Raw genomic sequence first — 21173 nt, 5'->3', positions numbered from 1 at the left:
ATTTTTCAATTTCGAAACGTGAATTTATTTTTTGTTTCTAGCAAAATCTGTCAATCAGTTTTTATGTCAAATTATATTATTTTTAATTTAATAAAAATTCAGGTTTCTAGAATTTCAGAAACTTTTACTTTGAAATAACCAATTTATTTGTCAATTTCTTATCGTCAAATTTTAATTGTCTGAAATTTAAATTGAATAAAATTCAAAAGTTTTCAATTTTAAATGATCTAATTTTGATTTTTTTATATTAGAAACAATACAATTTTCATTCATTTATGTTTTAAATGATTTTTGAAAATTCGAATCGAAAAATATTCAGTTTTTAACGTTTTTGAATTGTCTTCTTTTGACATTTTAATCTGAAATCATTCAATTTCGAGATTTTTTGATTCAAAATAAAATTGTTAAATTCTGGATACTTTGAATCAGAAATGAGATAATTGCAACTTCTTGCTAAATAATTTTAAAATGATTTTAATTTAAAATTACGCTTTTATTTGCGAATAATACAAGTTTAATTCCTTTTTACTACATTCAAAATATTGCGCTTTTTCCAAATTTTACCTATTTCAAATATTTGGAATTGGAAAGTTTTTAATTAAAAATCATTTCCTAGATTTTTCTTGAATTTCAAATTCTTTCAATTGGAATTTATCAAGAACAAGTTATAGTCGAAATCATGCACAATTAAAAAAAAAGTATGAAAAAAAACTTAATTGAATACAGCAAATTTGAAATGAGCTTAGAAAAATTCAAGGGAATTCAAAAGTCTTCAAAAGAATTTGATGAAATTTCTAAGAATTGAAGGTGAGGTTAAAAGACTTCAGGATAAATTAAATAATAACTTTTTAAAAAATAAAAAAAATCCACTGAATAAAGTCGAATTGAGTAAATTTAGAAGAATTCAAATGAATTGGGAATCCACAGTAAATTCTAAAAAATAATTTTAAATCTTTAAAACGCAACTAATTTCTAACCAAAAAAGTGAATAATGACTACAAAACAATTAAAATGAATTGGAAATAATTGAAAAAATCAAAAAAATTCCAGTGATTTCAGTGAAATTTGAGTCAATTTATAGGAATTTGAGGGAAAGGAAGAGGTATAAAAAATGCATTGAATTAAGTTTTAAATGAGTTTTAAAAATTAAAGATAATTTAAAAGAATTCGATATAATGCCTAAGAATTTAAGATGATTTTGAACGAGTTCAAGCTGAATTAAGCAAAAAAACTTTTTATAAATCCACTGAATTGAGCAGAATTTAGTGAATTTAAAAGAATTTAAAAGTATTCAGGATAAATTATTAAAAAATCAGGGAAAATTCCGAATGAATTGTAAAAAATATTTGAAAATCTCTTTAAATCTTTGAAACGCTATGAAATCCCTCACTTTTGAAGAATAAATATTTTCAAATCAATTAAAATATTAAAATCTCTGATAATTATTAAAGCCCTTGCAAATTCTTCGATAATGCTTAAGTCTCTTGAACATGCCTTGGAATCTTTGAAAAGACTCTACAATATTTCAAAGCCTTTGAAATGCCATTAAATTATTGGAATCAACTAAAATTTCATTGTAATCTTTTTAAAAAACCTAAATATTACAAATCCTTTAAAATCTGTTTAAATTCCTTGATATTTTTTTTTAACTTTTTAAAATGCCAAGGAATTTGAAAAAATACCTTAAAATATTTCAAATTCTTTGACCATTTTATAAATTTATAAAAGAATTCATGTATATACAAAAAAAAAAAAATAAAAAGAATTACGACGAATAAAAATATTTCATGATAAATTTATAAGAATTCAGGGTAACATAAAAAAACTCATTAAAACCTCTTCAAATATTAGAAACCCTACCAAATACTTCACTTCTCTTGAATAAATTCTTTAAAATCCACTAAAATATTATGAAATCCCATGGAATTCTATAAAATCTAGCGATATTTTCTGAAATTCTGGAAAATTTATTAAAATACGTTGAGATCTTTAAAAAAATGCTTGCAATCATTGAAGTCTTTCGAAACCTTATCAAATTCAGTGAACTCTTTTAAAATCCTAAAATATTTCAGCTAGCAACCTTCAAATATTAAATTAAAATATCTGGATCAAATGTGCTGTTCAACAGAAAGACAAAAAGTAAGCTGAAAACTGAACATACGTATTCCAGAATATTTGAATTTTGAACTTTGAAAGCCTTTTTTCTATAAATAATTTATAAATTTAGAGTGCAGGAATTAAAAATTAGAAAATTATTTTCTAAATTATATGAAATCGAAATCTTTTTAGCCTAATTATTTGTATTAATTGAAATTGGCCGAATTTAATTTTGAAATTCCTTTTCGATATCCTTAAGTCAGTCCCGCCAAACTTCGGTAACTGGAGGGGGAGTCAGTCCCACCAAACTTCTGTTACTGGAGATGGCAGTATGGGGAAAGAACAGGCGCCATTAATTAAATAAGGCGGGAATTCTGGATTAATTTAAAAATCTGAAAATCTGATTGATTTCCCAGTTCATTTAACTATTTAGATAATAAAGCCAGACATTTGTTGAAGGCTGTAAAAGCTCTTGATCCCTAAATAAAATACCTTATATTCGCAGAATCTTGAGGAGCAGTAGGATGAGCTACTTCAATCACTCCCTTGTCACCGATTGCCATATATAATTTATCCGTTTCCGGTGAAGGCGCCTTAAAGTCATGTTCAGTTTGGCTGCCTAATGCCTTTAAACCTTCCAGCATATAAGTTTGCCAGGGTGGGTTTGGATTGTTCTCTGCCTGTTGAAAACAAATTGCGGAAAAAGTTAACGCTCTGGAACTAATGAGGCTTCAGTACTTTCTGCAGAGTTAAACCTTTTAGAGTAAATAAGAGTTATTAACCAATCTAAACTTGGGTATTGTGCAAGCTTTTCAAAATGCTGTGTTAACGACAATATACTAATGAATTCCCCCACGTTTTACAAACAATACAAATACATAAATTATCATTATTAAAAATTTTTTTAACCTAACAGTTCTTAAATTAGAAAATACAGTTGATACTCGTATATATTTGTCAAAGCTGATAAACGAAATGTAACTGTTGCTTCTAATTTCAATGATAAAAAAAAACTGTAGAAACAATGCTAAATAATACAAAGTTATACAAAAAAGTAAAAACATCTTTGGTGCCTTCTGTAGAAAAGAAATGTAATGACATTATTAAAAGATGGGAACTGAAAACATATATTAATGATCAAATGTTTTATAGGCTACAAACTCGTGGTTCCATAGTAGCAAAATCGTATGCTCTTCCTAAGGTACATAAACCTGTTTTAAAATGGAGAATAATAGTCTCGTCCATAGGTTTCCCGACCTATAATTTAGCTTCTTACTTATCTAGAATTTTAAAACCAGAATCAGGAAAAACTGATTCACTTGTTAAAAATAGTTGGGACTTCAAAAGCTATCTAAAAAACCAAAAAATTCCAATTTCCTACGCCATGATTTCACTAGATGTAGTTTCCATGTTTGACAAATATACCTTTAGATTTGGCTTTGGATGTTGTTGAAGAAAAATTAAATCTCAATAAAAATCTTATAAAAATTTCAAAAAATGAAATTCCAGTGGCAATAAGAACTGTTTTTAATAACAGAGTTTTTGCTTTCAATAACAAATACTATAAACAAGTTCTTGGTTGTCCTGTGGGTTCTCCCTTATCTCCGATCATTTCCAATTTAGTGTTAGAAGATGTCGAAAATAGAGCTTTAAGAAATTTAAAATTCAAACCTTTAATATACAAAAGATATGTCGACGAAATTTTTGCTATAATTCCTACTGAGAAAATTAATGAATCTTTTCAAATATTTAACAATGTAGAAGACTCTTTAAAGTTCACACATGAAATTGAAAATAATAATAATATACAATTTTTAGATATTTCCATTAAAAAAACACATGAAGGAAACATTTTTACAGATTGGTTTAGAAAACAAACATGGTCCGTCCAATATCAAAACTATAGCTGACATCATGAATTCAGTCAAAAGATTGACTTAATAAAAGGACTAATTGATAGGGCTATAAAATTAGGTGATTTTAATTTAAGAAAAAACAGTTTAAATTTAATTAAAGAAACATTAAAATTAAATAATTACCCGCTACCATTAATAAATAGCATTATAAAAGAACGTATCCATAAAACCTACAATAGCACATTTAAAAACAATAAAAAAGAACATAAATTTAACAAAATAATCATAAATTAGGAAACACTTTTCAGAATATAAAATACTCTGATTTAAAAGAGAATTTATCGAATGTGGTATATTTAATTAAATGCAAACAATGTAATACAGTTTACATATGTGAAACAGGTAGAAGACTAAAAAGTAGAATTACAGAACATAAAAGAGATTGTCGAACAGGAAACCAAAACACAGGCCTATCAAAAGATGCATGGACACATGATCATTATTTTAATTTTACTTTTAACAATATAAAAATATTAGGAAAACGAAAAAACACATATAAAAGGAGAATCTTAGAATCAATTTTCATTAAAAAATATAAAAGAAATTGCATAAATTTACAATCTGAGATGGGAAATTTTGTTAACACTTATCTAAGTATTTTAAATATTGATTGAAATTTTCATTCTGAATTCAAAAATTTTATTGTCAGTTTATTCGACGTTATAAGTAAATTTGAATGTAAACACTTTCCAATCGTTTAATTCAAATTATTTCAGTATCATGCTATGCTTTGAGGTCGACCATGGTTTATCCACAAAACGGGTTTAAAATGAAAGTTAAATTAAAAATTGTTACTATTTTTTAATAATCTAGATATTATTTAAGTATGAATAAGAAAGTAACAAATATTTTTCAACTAATAGTGCTTAGAAAATAATATTTTTCGACTGGAAAATGGAAAAATTAAATACTGACACAAACATGGATTAAAATTGTCAACAAATCTTATTATGACTAAACTGTAAGTACAATGTTAAAAATATTTTCGATTACTTCAAAATTCTTACTTTCAAAGATTTATTTATTATTCACTTGTATATTATTAATTTAAGAATAAAAAATTTTAATCTGAAGAAGGAACAAAAAAGTGGCCGAAACATTGTTATAAACCAAATTTTAGTAATAAAAGATCGTATGACCGAAGATTTAAACTTGGAATTTTTATTTCAATGTTGATTACTTTATTCTTAAATTAGAAGTTAGACTATTTTAATCTTGAATCGTTTAAACATACTTGAAAATATTTACAATTTTATTTCAAAATCTTAAAAAATTTAGAAGTTGTTTTACCCTTTTTAAAATTTAATATTATTTTTCAAATTTTTTCAGAACTTCTAAATGACTTTTAAAATCAATTGAATTTTTCCAATCTTTTTAGAAAATACTTTAAATTTGTTTAAATTCCTTTAAATTTGGATTTATTAATAACAATTGAACACTTACTATTTGCAGAAAAAAATTATAGTACTTTTAGGAGATATTTAGAAGTTTTAAAATGCTTCAAAATTAATTTAGAACTTGAAATGATTTTAAATAATTTAAACTAAGTGTGTGTACCGACAAAATTCGGCTATAAGTACCAAAGTTTCAGTGCAAGTAACTACAGCCTAATTTAAATTTAAATTATAACTATTTTTAATTATCTGGGCTGCTACAGATTAAAGTACTTGAAAAAGTGAAAAAAGCGACTAATTTAAGCTAAAAAGTGACCAAAAGTGATCAAAAGTGACAACTGTTCACAGAAAAAGAGGCCAACTGCTCAAAAAAATTAAAATGATTAATTTAAATAAACAAATAAAAAATAAATTTACATTCTTTTAAATAAAACTAACATAGGTACCAGATTAAAGTCAATAAGAAATGCTTCAAATTCTTAACCGTCCAATTGAAAATATTACAATTTCAATAAAACAGATGAATTTTTAACCAAAAAGGTGAATTTTAAACAAAAAAGATGAATTTTCTAAAAAAAAAAATACCATATTTTGATAAAATAATGAATTCTCAATAAAATAGCTGCATTTTGTGATAGAAAAAATAAATTTGAAACAAAAAATGGTAGTTAAATTTTCAGTTAAAACTATTAATTTTCAAATAAAAAAGATAAATGGAAAAACATGCTTAACATTTTAGACAAAGTAGTTTAACTTTTAGTGAAGTAATCAAAATTTCATTGAAAAAAGATTAATTCTGAACAAAAAATGTAATAGTTAATATTTGAAGCGAAAATAACGAATATTTAACAAAATAGTAGAATCCTTAAACAAAACAGATTATTAAATTTTGACCAAACAGTTGAATTTTTAGTAAAAAAATATTATCTTTGTACCAAAAGAGATGAATTTTCAATAGAATAGATGAAGTTTCTACTAAAAAAAGATAAATTTTTGAATCAAGAATGGAATAGTTACACTTTCAAGAAACAAACAAAAACAAATTTTTAACGAAATAATTTAATTTTCAGTGAAAAAGATGAATTTCAAACTAAAATGATAATTTTTAATAAAAAAAAATAAAACTTTTTAAGTTAACTTTTTTTCTTCTATTGGTCTAGAATCAGTACTTTTTTAATATTGATTTTTTAAATTGTTATCAAAATTTCATCAAAATTATTCAATAATTTACCGGGGCAAGAACCTTAACATCAAAAATAAAAAAATAGAATTATTTTTTAACAAATCATTTATCATTTATTTATCGAAAGAGTTAAGTTTTTATGATAAAAAGTCGAATGTTTAAAAAAAACCTTTTACCTTCAATGCCGAAAATATTAATTTTAACAAAAAAAACGTAAACTTCAACAAAGACAGTTGAATATCCATACAAAGTTGCATTTTTAATTAAAAGAGATGAATTTTCAAAAGAAGAGTTGAAATTTCAATTCCAAATGACGATTTTTATGTAAAATAGTTAAATTTTCAATACAAAAATGTAAATTTTCGTCAAAAAAGATCATTTTCAAGCAAATAATTACATTTTTCACCAATATAATTTAATTTTCAACACAAAAAGACGAATTTTCAATCCCAAAAAACGAATTTTTTTACAAAATACTTAAATTTTTGACAAAAAGGTTCATTTTCAAACAAATAGTTAAATTTTTAAAAAGGACGAATTTTCTAAAAAAATAGTTGAGTTTTTCAATACAAAAATATGAATTTTCGTTAAAAAACCTCTTTTCCAAACAAAATAATTAAATTTGTTACCAAAATAAGTTAATTTAATTATTATTCAATTAATTTAATTTAATTTTCAATACAAAAAGACGAACTTTTTTACAAAACACTGAAATTTTCGACAAAAAGGTTCATTTTCAAACAAATAGTTTAATTTTCCACCAATATAGTTGAGTTTTTCAATACAAAAATATGAATTTTCGTAATAAAAATTAATTTTGAAACAAATTATTTAATTTCCTATAAATATAGTTGCATTTTTAATCTCAAAGGACGAATTTTTAAAAAAATAGTTGAGTTTTTCAATACAAAAATATGAATTTTCGTTAAAAAAAACCTCGTTTTCAAACAAAATAATTAAATTTTCAACACACAAAGGCGAATTTTCAATCCGAAAAGACGAATTTGTTTAAAAAACACTTACATTTTCGACAAAGGGATCATTTTCAAACAAATAGTTAAATTTTCTAGGAATATAGTTGAATTTTTAACCACAAAGAAGGAATCTTCTACAATATAGCTGAGTTTTTGAATAAATAAATATGAATGATCGGCAAAAAAATTGTCAAATAAACGGTTAGATTTTCAGCCAATATAGTTGAATTTGCAACAAACAAAAAAAAGGAACTTTGTACAAAACAGCGGATTTTTCCACTAAAAAGTTTCGCTTTTAATCAAGAGATTAATTTTCAAAACAGTAAGACGAATTTTCTACAAAACAGTTAAATTTTTAATACAAAAATATGAATTTTCGTTAAAAAAAACTCATTTTCAAACAAAATAATTAAATTTGTAACAAAAATTATTTAATTTTCAACACAAACAGAAGAATTTTCGATGCCAAAAGACTAATTTTCTACAAAAACACTTACATTTTCGAGAGAAAAGTTTAATTACAAATAAATAGTTAAATTTACCACCAATATAATTAAAATTTTAACAAAAAAGGACGGATTTTCTACAAAACTTAGGCTTCAAAACTCATAATTCTGGGTTAAAATTGGGTCATCCTGAAAAAAGTGTAAAATAGGGTCAATAGAAATTCAATAAAATAATATCAAATAGAAATTCAATTATTTTCTTTTTAAATAGTTTAAACATCCTTAGAAATCTTCAAAATTTTGTTTCAAAATCTTAAAAAATCTAGAATTTGTTTTAAATTTGTTTTAAATTTAAAATCATTTTGGAATTTTTTTCAGAACTTCTAAATATCTGTCAAAATGAATTATTATATATATTATATATATATATATATTTTTTTAAGATTCATAGGAAAATTAAATATAATTTTTCATTTTGATAAATTATTTTAAGAGAATATTTAAAAAGTTTTTCAAAGATTTAAACAAAATTTTCAACAAAGATTTTATAAGATTTTAAGAAAACTTTCTAAAATTTGAATGATAATTTTTAATCTTTTTAAAACTCCTAAATATCTGTTAAAATTACTCAAATTTTTTCTACAAATGTTCATTTGTAAATTATACATCAAAATTAAAAATTTTCACTTACAAATTAAGCATTTTTCGGAATTTTAACGATTCCAGGTTTTCTACGTCAAACAATTCAGTTAAAGATTCATTATTTTTAAATATTTGGCTTCAATTTACTTGTTTTAAATAAAAATTCCAATATTGCTGAATATTCAATAATTAATCTTTTTTTTAAATTAAACATTTCAAATTGAATGGGTTAAAAATGGAATATTTTAGACTAAAACAATATTTTAAATTAAATAAAATCCTTTAACTAAGAATATATTATTATGAAGTTATTTTTGAGTTGAAAATAGTTTATAAACTTTCAGTCACACCATCACATTTGTTTAATGACTAAAACTTTCATATTGAAACCGTTTAAGTTTTAACGTTAGAGTCGGAAATTTCTTAAATTTTGATCGGGTTTAAAATCATTTTGTAAAATCGTTTTTGTTCACTTTTTATTACTTAAAATAGATAAATTTAAGAAAATTTATTTATTTATTAAATAAAAATGTTTTTTATCCAAATTTTTCAACAAGAAAGGCTTTTATTTTTTATTTGTTCAAATCGTTAAAAAAAAACATTTAAAAATTTTTCAAATTAAAAATCTAAGCTTGGAAATAAAAATTTCAAATGGAAAATTTTTAAAGTGAAGAAATTTTGAATTACGCATTGTAAGCTAAAACTTCAAATTCAACTAATTATTTAAAAACGGTTGAAATCGAACGTGGACAAACTTTTCTTCTACAAATTTGTAAAATTTACGGTAAAAACAAATCACAATCATTTCCCGAGTTTTCCCGGTCTAAAAAAATTCCCGGTCATTTCCTATTACGCAATTTAAGTACGGTCCCTTACCTGATTTTTTAAATTGGCAGCGATTTCTTGAAGACACAAATTCGATGGACAGTATTCTTTGGTTTCGAAGTGGTAGTCTCCGGCTTCGTTCATTTTTGCATTTTCGCAGTACACATAAACGTACGGTTTATTGAGAGGAGTCGGATGAGAAATTATAACATCACCTAGTTTAACATGCTTCACGTAATCTGTATAATGGGGAACGCCACCACCGACTCCAACAAGGAAAACAAAGTCCACCTTTTGAAATGTACCTGAAAAAGGACCACTTAATTAATTAACTAATTATTAATTTACTGTTAATAATTAATAAACTTAAATCCTGGACAATAATTCCCTGCAAATTTCAGAATTTTTTCCCTGATATCTCAAGATATTTCCTGTTTAAACTTTTTCATAGTACGGACTATGAAGCCATTCAAATATTTTGCATTTGTTTAAATAATCGACTCAGAATGTGTATGGTACAATTTCGCGAGTGTATTATCATTTTTTTCAATCCTTGTAAATATGTAATTTTCTAGAAATAGTAATATTCATATTTAAGTTTAAAAAAACTATTTTTTTTGGTTTGCGACAGTAAATTTACCAAAAGATCTGTAATTTATTAATGGTAGTAGTTTCTAAGGATTTAATTACTCTGTTTAATTCAACAAGTTTTTAAAAACTATTCTAAAATATATTATCACCATCGATTAATGAAATAAAGAAACAATAACAAATAGATTTTGAATTTATATCTAAGGTCCATGAATTTAATTATAATTAAAGCTGATGTTTATATTATTTTCATATGTATAATTGAAATTCATTGCATATTTAAAACATTAATATTTTGAGCAAAATATATTTATTCCAACAAAATAGATTAATTTTTTACCAAATAGTTGAATTTTCAAATAAAAAGATAAATCTTAAACAAGAACAGTTAAATTTTTGACAAAACAGATAAATTTTATACAAAAAATGGAATTTTCAACTAAACAAGAAAACATTTCAACCAAAAATTGAATAGTTCAATTTTTAGTTTTAAAAATTTGTTTTTAATCAAAGAATTGACTTAGTAACTAATATGATGGAATATGCAACCAGATTAATCAAAGCTACAATTTAAAAAATTAATTAAAAAAACGCATTAAAAAAAATAGTTCAATTTTCAACGAAAAAGATGAAGTTTCAACTAAAATAATGAATCTTCAACTGAAAAAGATAAATTTTTAACCAAAAATTGAATAATTCTATTATCAGTTGAAAAAACGAACTTTCAACCAGAGATTAACTTTCATTTAAAGTAAATTTTGAAAAAAATGAATTTTCAACAAAATATACATAAACCAGAACTTAATTTTTAAGAAAGATTTAATTTCAATGAAAAATGTAATAGTTGATGTTTTAACTTAAAATGTTTTAAAATACACAAATTTTTAATTAAAAAATATAAATTTTCCGCCAAAAATTGAATAATTCAATTACCAGTTAAAAAAAGTAATTTTCAAGCAGATATAAATTTTCTACTAAAGTGATGAATTTTCAATCAAAATAATGAAACTTCAACTGAAAAAGTTGATATTTGAACAAAAAAGGCGTATTTTCTACCAAAAAGGCAAATTTTCAACTAAAAAAAAAAAAATAATAATAATTTTAACCAAAAATAAAATAGTTAAATTTTCAGTTTGAAAAATTTAGTTAAAAAATTTTCAACGAAAAAAAAAAAGAATTTTCAAACAAATAGTTCAGTTTTCAAACAGAGCTTAATTTGCAAGAAAAATGAAATTTTAATGAAAAATATAATAGTTGGTATTTCAACCCAAAATGATTTTGATTTTATATCGAAAATATTTAAATTCAAAGAAAAAAGACGAATTTCCAACTAAAAAAAATTTTTGATTCAATAGAGAAAACAATTTTCGAACAAAAGTATCCAATTTTTAACAAAAAAAGAATAATTTTCTACCAAAAAGGACTAGTTTTCAAGAAAATACAGAAATTTGTATCAACAGCAACAAAAGTTTCAACCAAAAATTGAATAACTAAATTTGTAGTTGAAAAAAACTAATTTTCAACCAGAGATGAATTTTCACTAAAATTATGAATCTTGAAAACCAAAAAATTCAATCTTTAACAAAAAATGTAGCTACCAACAAAAATGTTAAATTTTCAAACAAAAAAAGATTAATTTTATCAACAATTTTTTATTAAAAGTTCCATAAAAACAATGTTTCAAACAAATTCTTAAATCCAGTATTATGAAGCTAATTTTACAAACGAACAAAATATGGTGATTTAATTTTATATGAAATGTGAATTATTATGTGGAAGCAATTTAAAATTAACAAGTTTAAAAATTGAAATGAAAAATAATTTAGTAAAAATTTATTTCATTCTTTGAATCCTGAATGTGTAAACTAAAAGTTCATTCTCACATTTACAAAAAAAATTAAATATTAATTTAAAACCCCCTAAAATAAATTTATTATATATTTATTTATTATATGGTATATATATGTGTGTGTGTGTGTGTTGCCCTGGGAACATTTATTTTTTTTATAAATATTTTAACAATATCTAATAAAAAAATATAATTCCGTACTACAAACACATTTTAAATTTTACTTTAGTTATTTTTCTAATTTTACCTAATAATCGAGTAGTGGTGTTTCCAGCAGCAGTCATAGCTTCTCTGGTGTGTCCAATAGTCGGCAATTTTGTGCAGACTATTCTGTGCGCCCCAATGTTACCCAAAGTATAGACATTTGATTCACCTGTAATTAAATATAGAAAATATATTATAAACAAAGTATTGGAAATAATTCAAAGTCCGTGAATTATAGAAGTGAAGTGTGCTGCTACCGGTTCTAATCTCGATCGGTGTTCATGGTGATGATTAAAATTTAATAACAAGTAAGAAAATAAACTAAAAAAAAATTTCATTCGATGCTGATATTTTGATAAATCTGCAATATTTCTATCCGTGTATTCTATAAAAGTACACAAGAGTGATTATTATTTAGAGTGTGGTTAGAGTGTTCAATTTAAAACAACTAGCGATATTCATAATTGTGGGGATTATTTCGAACGTGAGGTTATTAATGTAAAATGCACAATTCAGGAAAATCTAGAGTGGAACGATTGCAATTTCATGGAACGCAAATTCAGACGACACGTTAGAAGAATAAATAAGTTTGCTTTGGTAAATGTATAGATATATAATTAAAAAATTTATAAGCGTCAAATAAATAAAGAAAAAACTAACGAAATATAAGAATGACAATTATTTTCAAGAAACTTTGCCACAATTCTAATAGATTTCTAATTTTACGTATAATTATAACCATAAATCCACTTGCAAATCCTATTTATTAAAACATAAACGACAAAAAAGAATATCACAATAAATAATAAATATTAAAAAAAAGAGTACAGACAATTTCAGGCTTTATACTTACCTACTTTAGAGTTTTTCATATGGATAATTTACCAAATATGAACAGATATTTGTTCAAAAAACAAAATCATGTTCAAATAAAAGACCAAATTATAATCAAACAATATCAATATTATCAGGATGTTCACTAATTTTGTTTTCAAATTCTGATCTCTTCAAACTTAAAAAATTACCATTTTTGTTGTTAAAATTTAATATTGCCCATATTTTCGCAATTCCAATTGAAACAAATTTTTTAAATTAATTCTAAGCATTTGATTTTTTTCTAAGTTCGAGATAAAGTTAGTATCAATAAACATCCTGACATATTAAAACAAATCAACTAATAAATCAGGGTGGCCAGAAAACTTCATTTTCAAAATAACCTGACTTTTCCCTGACATTTAGATAAAATTAAAATAAATTAAACTTTAAATGTATACATTTTTAATTGATTACTCTCAGGACAATCACTGCCCAATTTACTTTTTAAAAAGTGAAAAAGAGAATTAGTGACTAAGAGTTCAATAAATAGAAAAAATCCATTTATTCAGAAAAATTGGAATAAATTGGGAAAAAATGAAGGAAAATAAGAAAAACACGATACAATTCATAAAAATTCCGTGAAATTACATGAAATTTGATATTTTGTAAAATCCTGGAAAATTGATTAAAATACGTTGAAAGATTTTTAAAATCCTTAAAATCACTGAAATCCTCCGAAAATGTATAGAATCCCTTGGGATATTTCAAACTATTTTAAATCCTTAAAGGTCCTGTAACATCGTTTCATATATTTTGAAAATCTAGAGAATTCTTCAAATTTCTATGATAATTTTTGCCAAACTTTAAAATCATTCAAAGTCTTAGAAATTGCTTGAAAATAGTTTTATCTATTGAAAATGCCTTGGAGTCTTTTAAAACATCCTTCAATCTTTAAAAATCTAAGAAAACACCTTCAAATATTTGAAAATCTTTAAAATCCAAGACAACCCGTCAATTATTGTAAATAAAATATTTTAAATCCATTAAAATGTTAAAAAATTCCGTGAAATTATTTCCCGAAATCCTGGAGAATTTAGTAAAATACCTTGAGATCTTTAAAATCCCATAAAATTACTGGAATCCTTAGAAATCTCATAAAATTCGTTGGAAACTTTGAAAATAGTTCCAAATATTTAAAATGCTTTGAAAACTTTTTAAAGCTCTTTAAGATTCCTTGGATACTTAAAAAATACCCAAAGATTTTCAAAATCCTTTGGAATTCATTCCAATTATTACCAAAATCTACTAAAAATTCCTTGGAATCTTTTAAATCACCATAAAATGTTTAAAATCCTTCAAAATCCATTCAAACTTTTTGAATCACTTATAACTTCCTTGGAATTTTGGAAACATCCTAGAAATTCCAAAATCCTTTAGAATTCCTTTAAATCATTGAAAAATAGATTTCAAATTTATTAAATTTATTCTTTAAAAAATCCATAAAATATTTAAAATACTTTAAAATCATTTAAAATTCTCTGCGTTTTTGTTATCCTCTTGAAAGTTCATTACATTTTTTAAATCTTCTTTTGAATTACTTCACGTTATTGAAATTTTTTAAATATTCACTAAGGTATTTCAAACTTTTTAAAATCTTTTGAAATACTTGAAAATTTTTTGAAGCTTTTGAAATATTCTTGAAATTAAAAAAAACCTAAAATATTTAAAATCCTACCAAATCTTTTAAAAAATTTAAAGTTTTCAAAAATTGCTTGGAATTAAAAAAAAATACTTTGATATCTTTATAGTTTTTTTTTAAATCCCTTCAAATTATTTAAATTAATTGAAAATTCCCTGTAATGTTACAAAAATCCTTAAAATATTTCAAATACTTTAAAAATCATTTGAAATTCTCTGCATTTTTAAAATCTTCTTCGGAATTACTTCAAGTTATTGAAATTTATTAAACATTCACTAAGATATTTCAAACTTTTTAAAATCTTTTGAAATACCTTCAAATTTTGTGAAGATTTGAAAACTTCTTGGAATTAAAAAAAAAACTAAGATACTTTAAATCCTATGAAATGCCTTAAAACTTTTTAAAGTTTTTAAAAATTCCTTTGGAATTAAAAAAAAGACTTTGAAATCGTTTCAAATTTCTTGAATTTTTGTAATCCTCTCGAAAATTCATTAAATTTTTTAAATCTTCTTTGGAATTACTTCTAGTTTTGAAATTTATTTAAATACCCTAAGATATTCAAAACTTTTTAAATTCTTGTGAAATGCCTTTAAATCTTATGAAGCTTTAGAAAACTCTTTGGAATTTTTTCATCTTGTTGAAAATTCACTAAATAATTGTAATCTTCTTTAAATTAATGCAAATTATTTAAACCTATTAAAAATAACCTAATATATTTCAAACTATGTAAAAACTTTTGAAATTCCTTCAAATTTTGTAAAGTTCTCGAAAACTCCTTCTATTCAAAATTCCTTGGCATTTTTTTTTAAATTCCATGACATATTTCAAACCCTTTAAATTCCATGACATTTTTTAAAGCTCTTGAAACTTTCTTGTGATTTAAAAAAAAGGACTATCTCTACACGAACCGAAAAAAATCCGGCTATTCATACCAAATTTCCGGTACAAATAGCCCCTTTTTCAGCTCCTCAGATTCGTACCCATAAACCCCAGCTATTTGTATCGAAATTTCGGCAAACAAAACCATTTTTTATTTGAAAATCCCTCACTTTTCCAGGGTAAAAAAAATTCCCTGACTTTTCCCTGATTTCCCGCTTTTTCTTGACCCGTGGCCACCCTGTAAATGTGCAAAAATATTAGAAAGAAAAGCAAACATGAAATTCAGAACACACAACATGAGGACTGAAACAGACAAATCACAAGCTAACATCCCACCCTGCATCCTCGGACAGAAGCGATGATCAAGCTGTGACGTGATTTACACTCAAAAACTCAATAAAAACTGTGTTACAAACTACTTTACCAAAACGGCATGTGACTCGCGGAGTTCCATCAGGGGCATCAGGAGAGTTCATCGAACCTAAAGTTTCATGCAAATACAGTAATAGCAATAAAATAAGCCTAGCTTTAGTCTCTTCAACCTAGCATTGCACGCGCAAGATGCAAGATTTTATTATTTTCCACGATCAATTAGAAACAAGCCATTCTTCTAATTAAGAGAATCAATTTTTTTCTAATAATGGGGTTGCTGAATAAAATACAAATATTTCATACTGATCAAAGACCGTTTAAAAAGTACGTCACGCTCAAGATTTTCAAATTCAAATATATTTTCAAGAAAATACTAAAGTTTGGAAACAAAAAAAAGGTTAGTTTTCTACAAAAAAAAATCATTTTTCAACCAAATATTTAGATTTTCAAAGCAAAACAATTAAGATTAGACCAAGCATTTACAACCAAATAGTTGAACTTTTAATCAAAATAGAGAAATTTTCAGTAAAGCTATCAAATTTTCGAACAAAAGCGATTACTATTTAATAAAATGGTTAAATTTTAAAGAAAATTATTAAATTTGAAACAAAATAGCTGAACTTGCAAAAAAATTATTATTAACCAGAAAGTTGCATTAAACCAAACAGTTAAATTTTCAATCAACAAAAATAATCATCAACTAAATGGTAGCATTAAAAAAAAGATAAAATATTAACCAAAAACAATTGTACTTTTAACCAAATAGTGGAATTTTCAATCCAAAACCCCTGATTTTTTATAAGACAGTTGAATCTTCAATTCAAAAAGACAAATGTTTAACAACGCAGGTAAATTTTCATCAAAATAATTACATTTTCAACTAAATTAATTTTTAAAGTCGAATTTTCAAACAAACCAAAATTAATTTTCTAACAAAAAAGAAAAATTTTCAAAACAGTCAAATTTAGAACAACCAAAAAACTGTGTTTTTTACCAAATTATTGCATTTACAACCAGATATTTGAAATTTTCGAATAAAAGCGATAACTATTTAATAAAATGGTTCAATTTTGAAGAAAATTATTAAATTTTAAACAAAATAGTTGAATTTGCAACAACAAAATTAATTATTAACCAGAAAGTTGGATATAATCAAACAGCTGAATTTTCAACAATACAATTAATCATCAACTAAATGGTAGTATTTAAAAAAAGATTTAATTTCAACCAAAAACAATCGTATTTTCAGCCAAATAGTGGAATTTTCAATCTAAAACCCCGAGGTTTGTATCATACAGTTGAATCTTTCATTCAAAAAGACAAATTTTCCACAAAGCAGGTAAATTTTCAACAAAATAATTACATTTTCAACCAAATTAATTTTTAAACAGTCGAATTTTCAAACAAACCAAAATTAATTTTCTACAAAAAAAAGAATATTTTTCAAAACACAAATAGTCAAATTTAGAACAACTAAAAAAGTGTACTTTTTTAAACAAATTATTGTATTAACAAGCAAATTGATGAACTTTTAAGCAAAACAGACCAATTTTCAGTAAAGTAGTCGAATTTTCGAAGAAAAGGGATAACTATTTTATAAAATGGTCGAATTTTCAAGAAAATTATTCAATTTTCAACAAATTAGTTGAATTATCAACTAGACAGTTGCATTAAACTAAACATTTGAATTTTCAAGAACAACAAAATTAGTTATCAACTAAATGGTAGCATTTAAAAAAAAAAAGATTAAATTTCAACCAAAAACTATTGTATTTTTAACCAAACAGTGGAATTTTCAATCTAAAAATCCGAAGTTTGGATCAGATGGTTGAATCTTTAATTCAAAAAGACGTATTTTCTATCAAAAAAGACGAATGTTCAACAAAAGAATTAAATTTTCAACCAAATTAATTTTCAAACAGTTGCACTTTTTAACACAAAAATAAATAAAATTTTTGACAAAAAATAGATTTGCAAAGCAAAGACTAATTTTAAACGAAAGAGTTGAATTTGTGATCAAGACAGATTTTTCAGCCAATACAGAAAAAAGTATTAATAATATTGTGGAATATTCAAACCGAAAAAGAGAATTATCTAGAAAACAGTTGATATTTCAAACAAAAAATTAATAATCAAATAATTGAATTTTTTACGATAATAGTAGAATTTTTAACCCAAAAAGATAAATTTGCAACTATACAATTGAATTTTCAATCAAAAAGTTGAATTTAAAGCTAAAAACGATCAATTTACAAAAGAAAAAATAACCTTTAAATTTGCAGCTAAAAAAATCAATTTTCAACAAAAAAAGAATAACGAATTTTCAACAAAAAAAAAAGAACAACGAATTTTTAATCAAATATTTATATTTTCATCCAATAAATTAAATGTTTACGAAAGTAGTTTAATTTTTAACCAAGTGTTTTAATTTTCAACCGAAAAATATATATTCTCAATGAAAAATTTACTAGTTGAATTTTCAAGTAGAAAACGATTGATTTTTAGGCAAAAATGAAGTAGTTACATTTTTAATTAAGAAAAATAATTTTCAATAAAATAGTTAAATCGTAATTGAACCAAAAAGAAGAATTTCTAACCAAAAGATATCAACTTTCAACGAAAGAGTTCAGTTTCTAAGCTAAAAACTCGATTTTTTCAGAAAACAGTTCACTTAGAACCGAAAAGATGAATCTCCAACCAAGAAAGATGATTTTTGAATCAAATAGTTGAATTTTCAAAACACACACAATTAAATTTTGATAAAATAATTGCGTTTACAACCAAATAGTTAAACTTTTAAGGAAAACAGACGAATTTTTAATTAAATGGTCGAATTTTCAAACAAAAAAGAATTAAATTCAACGAAAAATAGTTGAGTTAAGAAAAATAGTGGAATTTTCAGCTTGAAATGGTGAATTTTCAATCAAGAAGAATGATTGTTTACCGAAAAAGACAAATTTTCAAGACAACTGTTTTTGGAAGACAGTTGAATTTTCAATTTAAAAGAACGAATTTTTAACAAAGCAGTTACATTTTCAAACAAAAAGACGTTTTTTTTTTAAAAAGACAGTTACATTTAAAAAAATTAATTAAAAAAAAACGTAGCTTTCTCAACCAAATATTTGATTTTTTAATCTCCAAATGAATGAATTTTAAAACAAAAGTTCCATTTTCAACAAAACAGTTGAATTTTTACCTAAAATGATGAATTTTCAACAGAAAAAATTAATTTTTAATAAGGAATTCCAACTTTTAACCAAGATGAAAAATCAAAAAAGAGTATTTTTCGACGAAAAATATAATAGTTCATATTTCAACCAAGAAAATATTTTTATTTTAAATCAGGAACAGTCGTATTTAACCAAAGCCTTGAATCTTCAAATAAACATATATTAAATAATGTTGCAACAAAAAAGATTTTAATTTTAAATAAAAAATGACAAATTCGTACCAAAAGAGTTTAATTTTCAACTAGCAGAGATTTTTCATTTCAGAAGAACAAGAAATTTCAACCAAATTGTTAAATTTTTAAACCAAAAGGCGCATTTTCTAGAAAACAGTTCAATATTCGAATGAAAAAATATAAAGTTTTTAACCAAAAAGTTATTTTCCTACCAAAATAATAAAATTTTCAATTTAAAAAAAACGAATTTTCTACAAAGCAGTTGAATTTTCAATTCGAAAATATAAATTTTCAAGTAAAAATTTAATTTTAACCAAATTGTTGAGCTTTTAAACGAGAATTAAATTTTCTACAAAAAAGTTGAATTCTTAAGCCTAACAGACAAGTTTTCTACAAAACAGTTGAATTTTCAACCCGAAAATATTTATTTTCAACGTAAAAGTTAATTTTTTAAGCCTACCAGCCGAACTCTCTATAAAACAGTTGAATTTTTATCTCACAAATATGTACTTAAAAAAAAAGTTAATTTTCTACCAAAAATAGAATAGTTAAATTTGCATTTTAAAAAATTGATTTTCAACCAAAAACAAAACGAATTTTCAATAAAAAAAAGTTCATTTTCCAACCAAAGAGATGGATGTCCAACTGATAAAATTAATTTTTTAGGAAGTAGTTAAACTTTCAACCAAATTGTTAAATTTTAAATCAAGGAGATTAATTTCCTACCAAAAAAAGACGAATTTAAAATAAATACAGTTTCAAATAGCTTTTGGAATATTCAACTTTAATTGAATTAAAAAAATTAATTTTCAACTAAATTCTTAAATATTAAACCAATAAAATGGATTTCCATCAAAGTAGCGTGATGTAGTTTTTAAACGGCTCCTTATTAAATCTATGAAATAATTTCAAATTGGAGGATTTCACAGATCATCCATGTTCTCGAAAAAAGAGTTTCAAACATTTTAAATAATCCAATACACAATAGATGAAACAAAAAAGTAGAAAAACGAATTTTAAAAAATTAATGACAGGGAATGTTGATTTAAAAAGGTTTTCTTGATTGTTAACAGGACCTCGGCAATAGAAATCAATGAATTATTAAAAAAGAATATTTCATAAATCATGCAACGAACCCATTATAAGAAGTTTGTTAGATTTGTTAAATTTATAAAAGCCCTTCTATTTAAGCGTTTTAAAATTAATTTGTAGATTCGCATTTAGTTATAAGAACCATTTTTATATTCATGCTTTCAATATTGCTGCGTGCATTGCTGGATTAGGATTTAGAATCGTATTTAAAAAAATGAATAGCAACTATTAAATTAAAGAGAAAATACAGCGCTCTCTAATCTCTAAATTCTTTTTTTAAGTATCTCGGCAAAAATTGCGATTAGAAAATGAGAATGCGGAAACATATTTGAATAAAATAAAAAACCCAGAGGGAAGGTTAGAAAAATATTTTAAATCTGAAAAATAACTTCAATGCAGAAGACTGATGATTACAGAAAACATCGGAGTTACAAAAGACGAAGTTTATCATGAAATTAATGTGCAAGTTCTTACCAACAGTCGTGTAGCGAACAAACGTTTCCTTGTTTTCAATCATGGAATCAACTGCCAATTTTTCGCAGTATTGAGCAGTGATGATTGCTATGGTTGGTTGTTTCGAACTCGCCATCGTGGGCATTTGTTTAACGACCTGAAATTGTTTTTAAACATTATCTTAACAATAAAAGTGATGGAAATAAATTCTTGAAAAATTAGCATTTATTGCTTTTGACAGAAACGGCGGAGTCTTTTCTTTCGAGGTGGGACAGGGGCGTTGAATTGTGCATAAATAATAAATGATCAGTAAACATTAAATAATTAATAATAAATTA

General features: G+C 24.1%; 1 protein-coding gene across 1 annotated transcript in view; it reads right to left on the bottom strand.

Moving 5' to 3' along the window:
* LOC117178070 overlaps positions 1-21173 on the bottom strand; it is a 63940-nt gene that overhangs the window by 8087 nt on the left and 34680 nt on the right. Inside the window, exons 7-10 of the mRNA XM_033369297.1 lie at positions 20857-20992; positions 12165-12290; positions 9529-9782; positions 2590-2777 (exon numbers count right to left, since the gene is read on the bottom strand). Coding sequence (XP_033225188.1) covers positions 2590-2777; positions 9529-9782; positions 12165-12290; positions 20857-20992 — 704 coding nt within the window. The remainder of the gene's footprint in view (positions 1-2589; positions 2778-9528; positions 9783-12164; positions 12291-20856; positions 20993-21173) is intronic.

The sequence above is a fragment of the Belonocnema kinseyi genome, chromosome 8 (genome assembly GCF_010883055.1).
Source record: "Belonocnema kinseyi isolate 2016_QV_RU_SX_M_011 chromosome 8, B_treatae_v1, whole genome shotgun sequence".
In the NCBI taxonomy this organism is placed as follows: domain Eukaryota; kingdom Metazoa; phylum Arthropoda; class Insecta; order Hymenoptera; family Cynipidae; genus Belonocnema; species Belonocnema kinseyi.
This window is presented reverse-complemented; position numbering and strand designations above follow the sequence as displayed.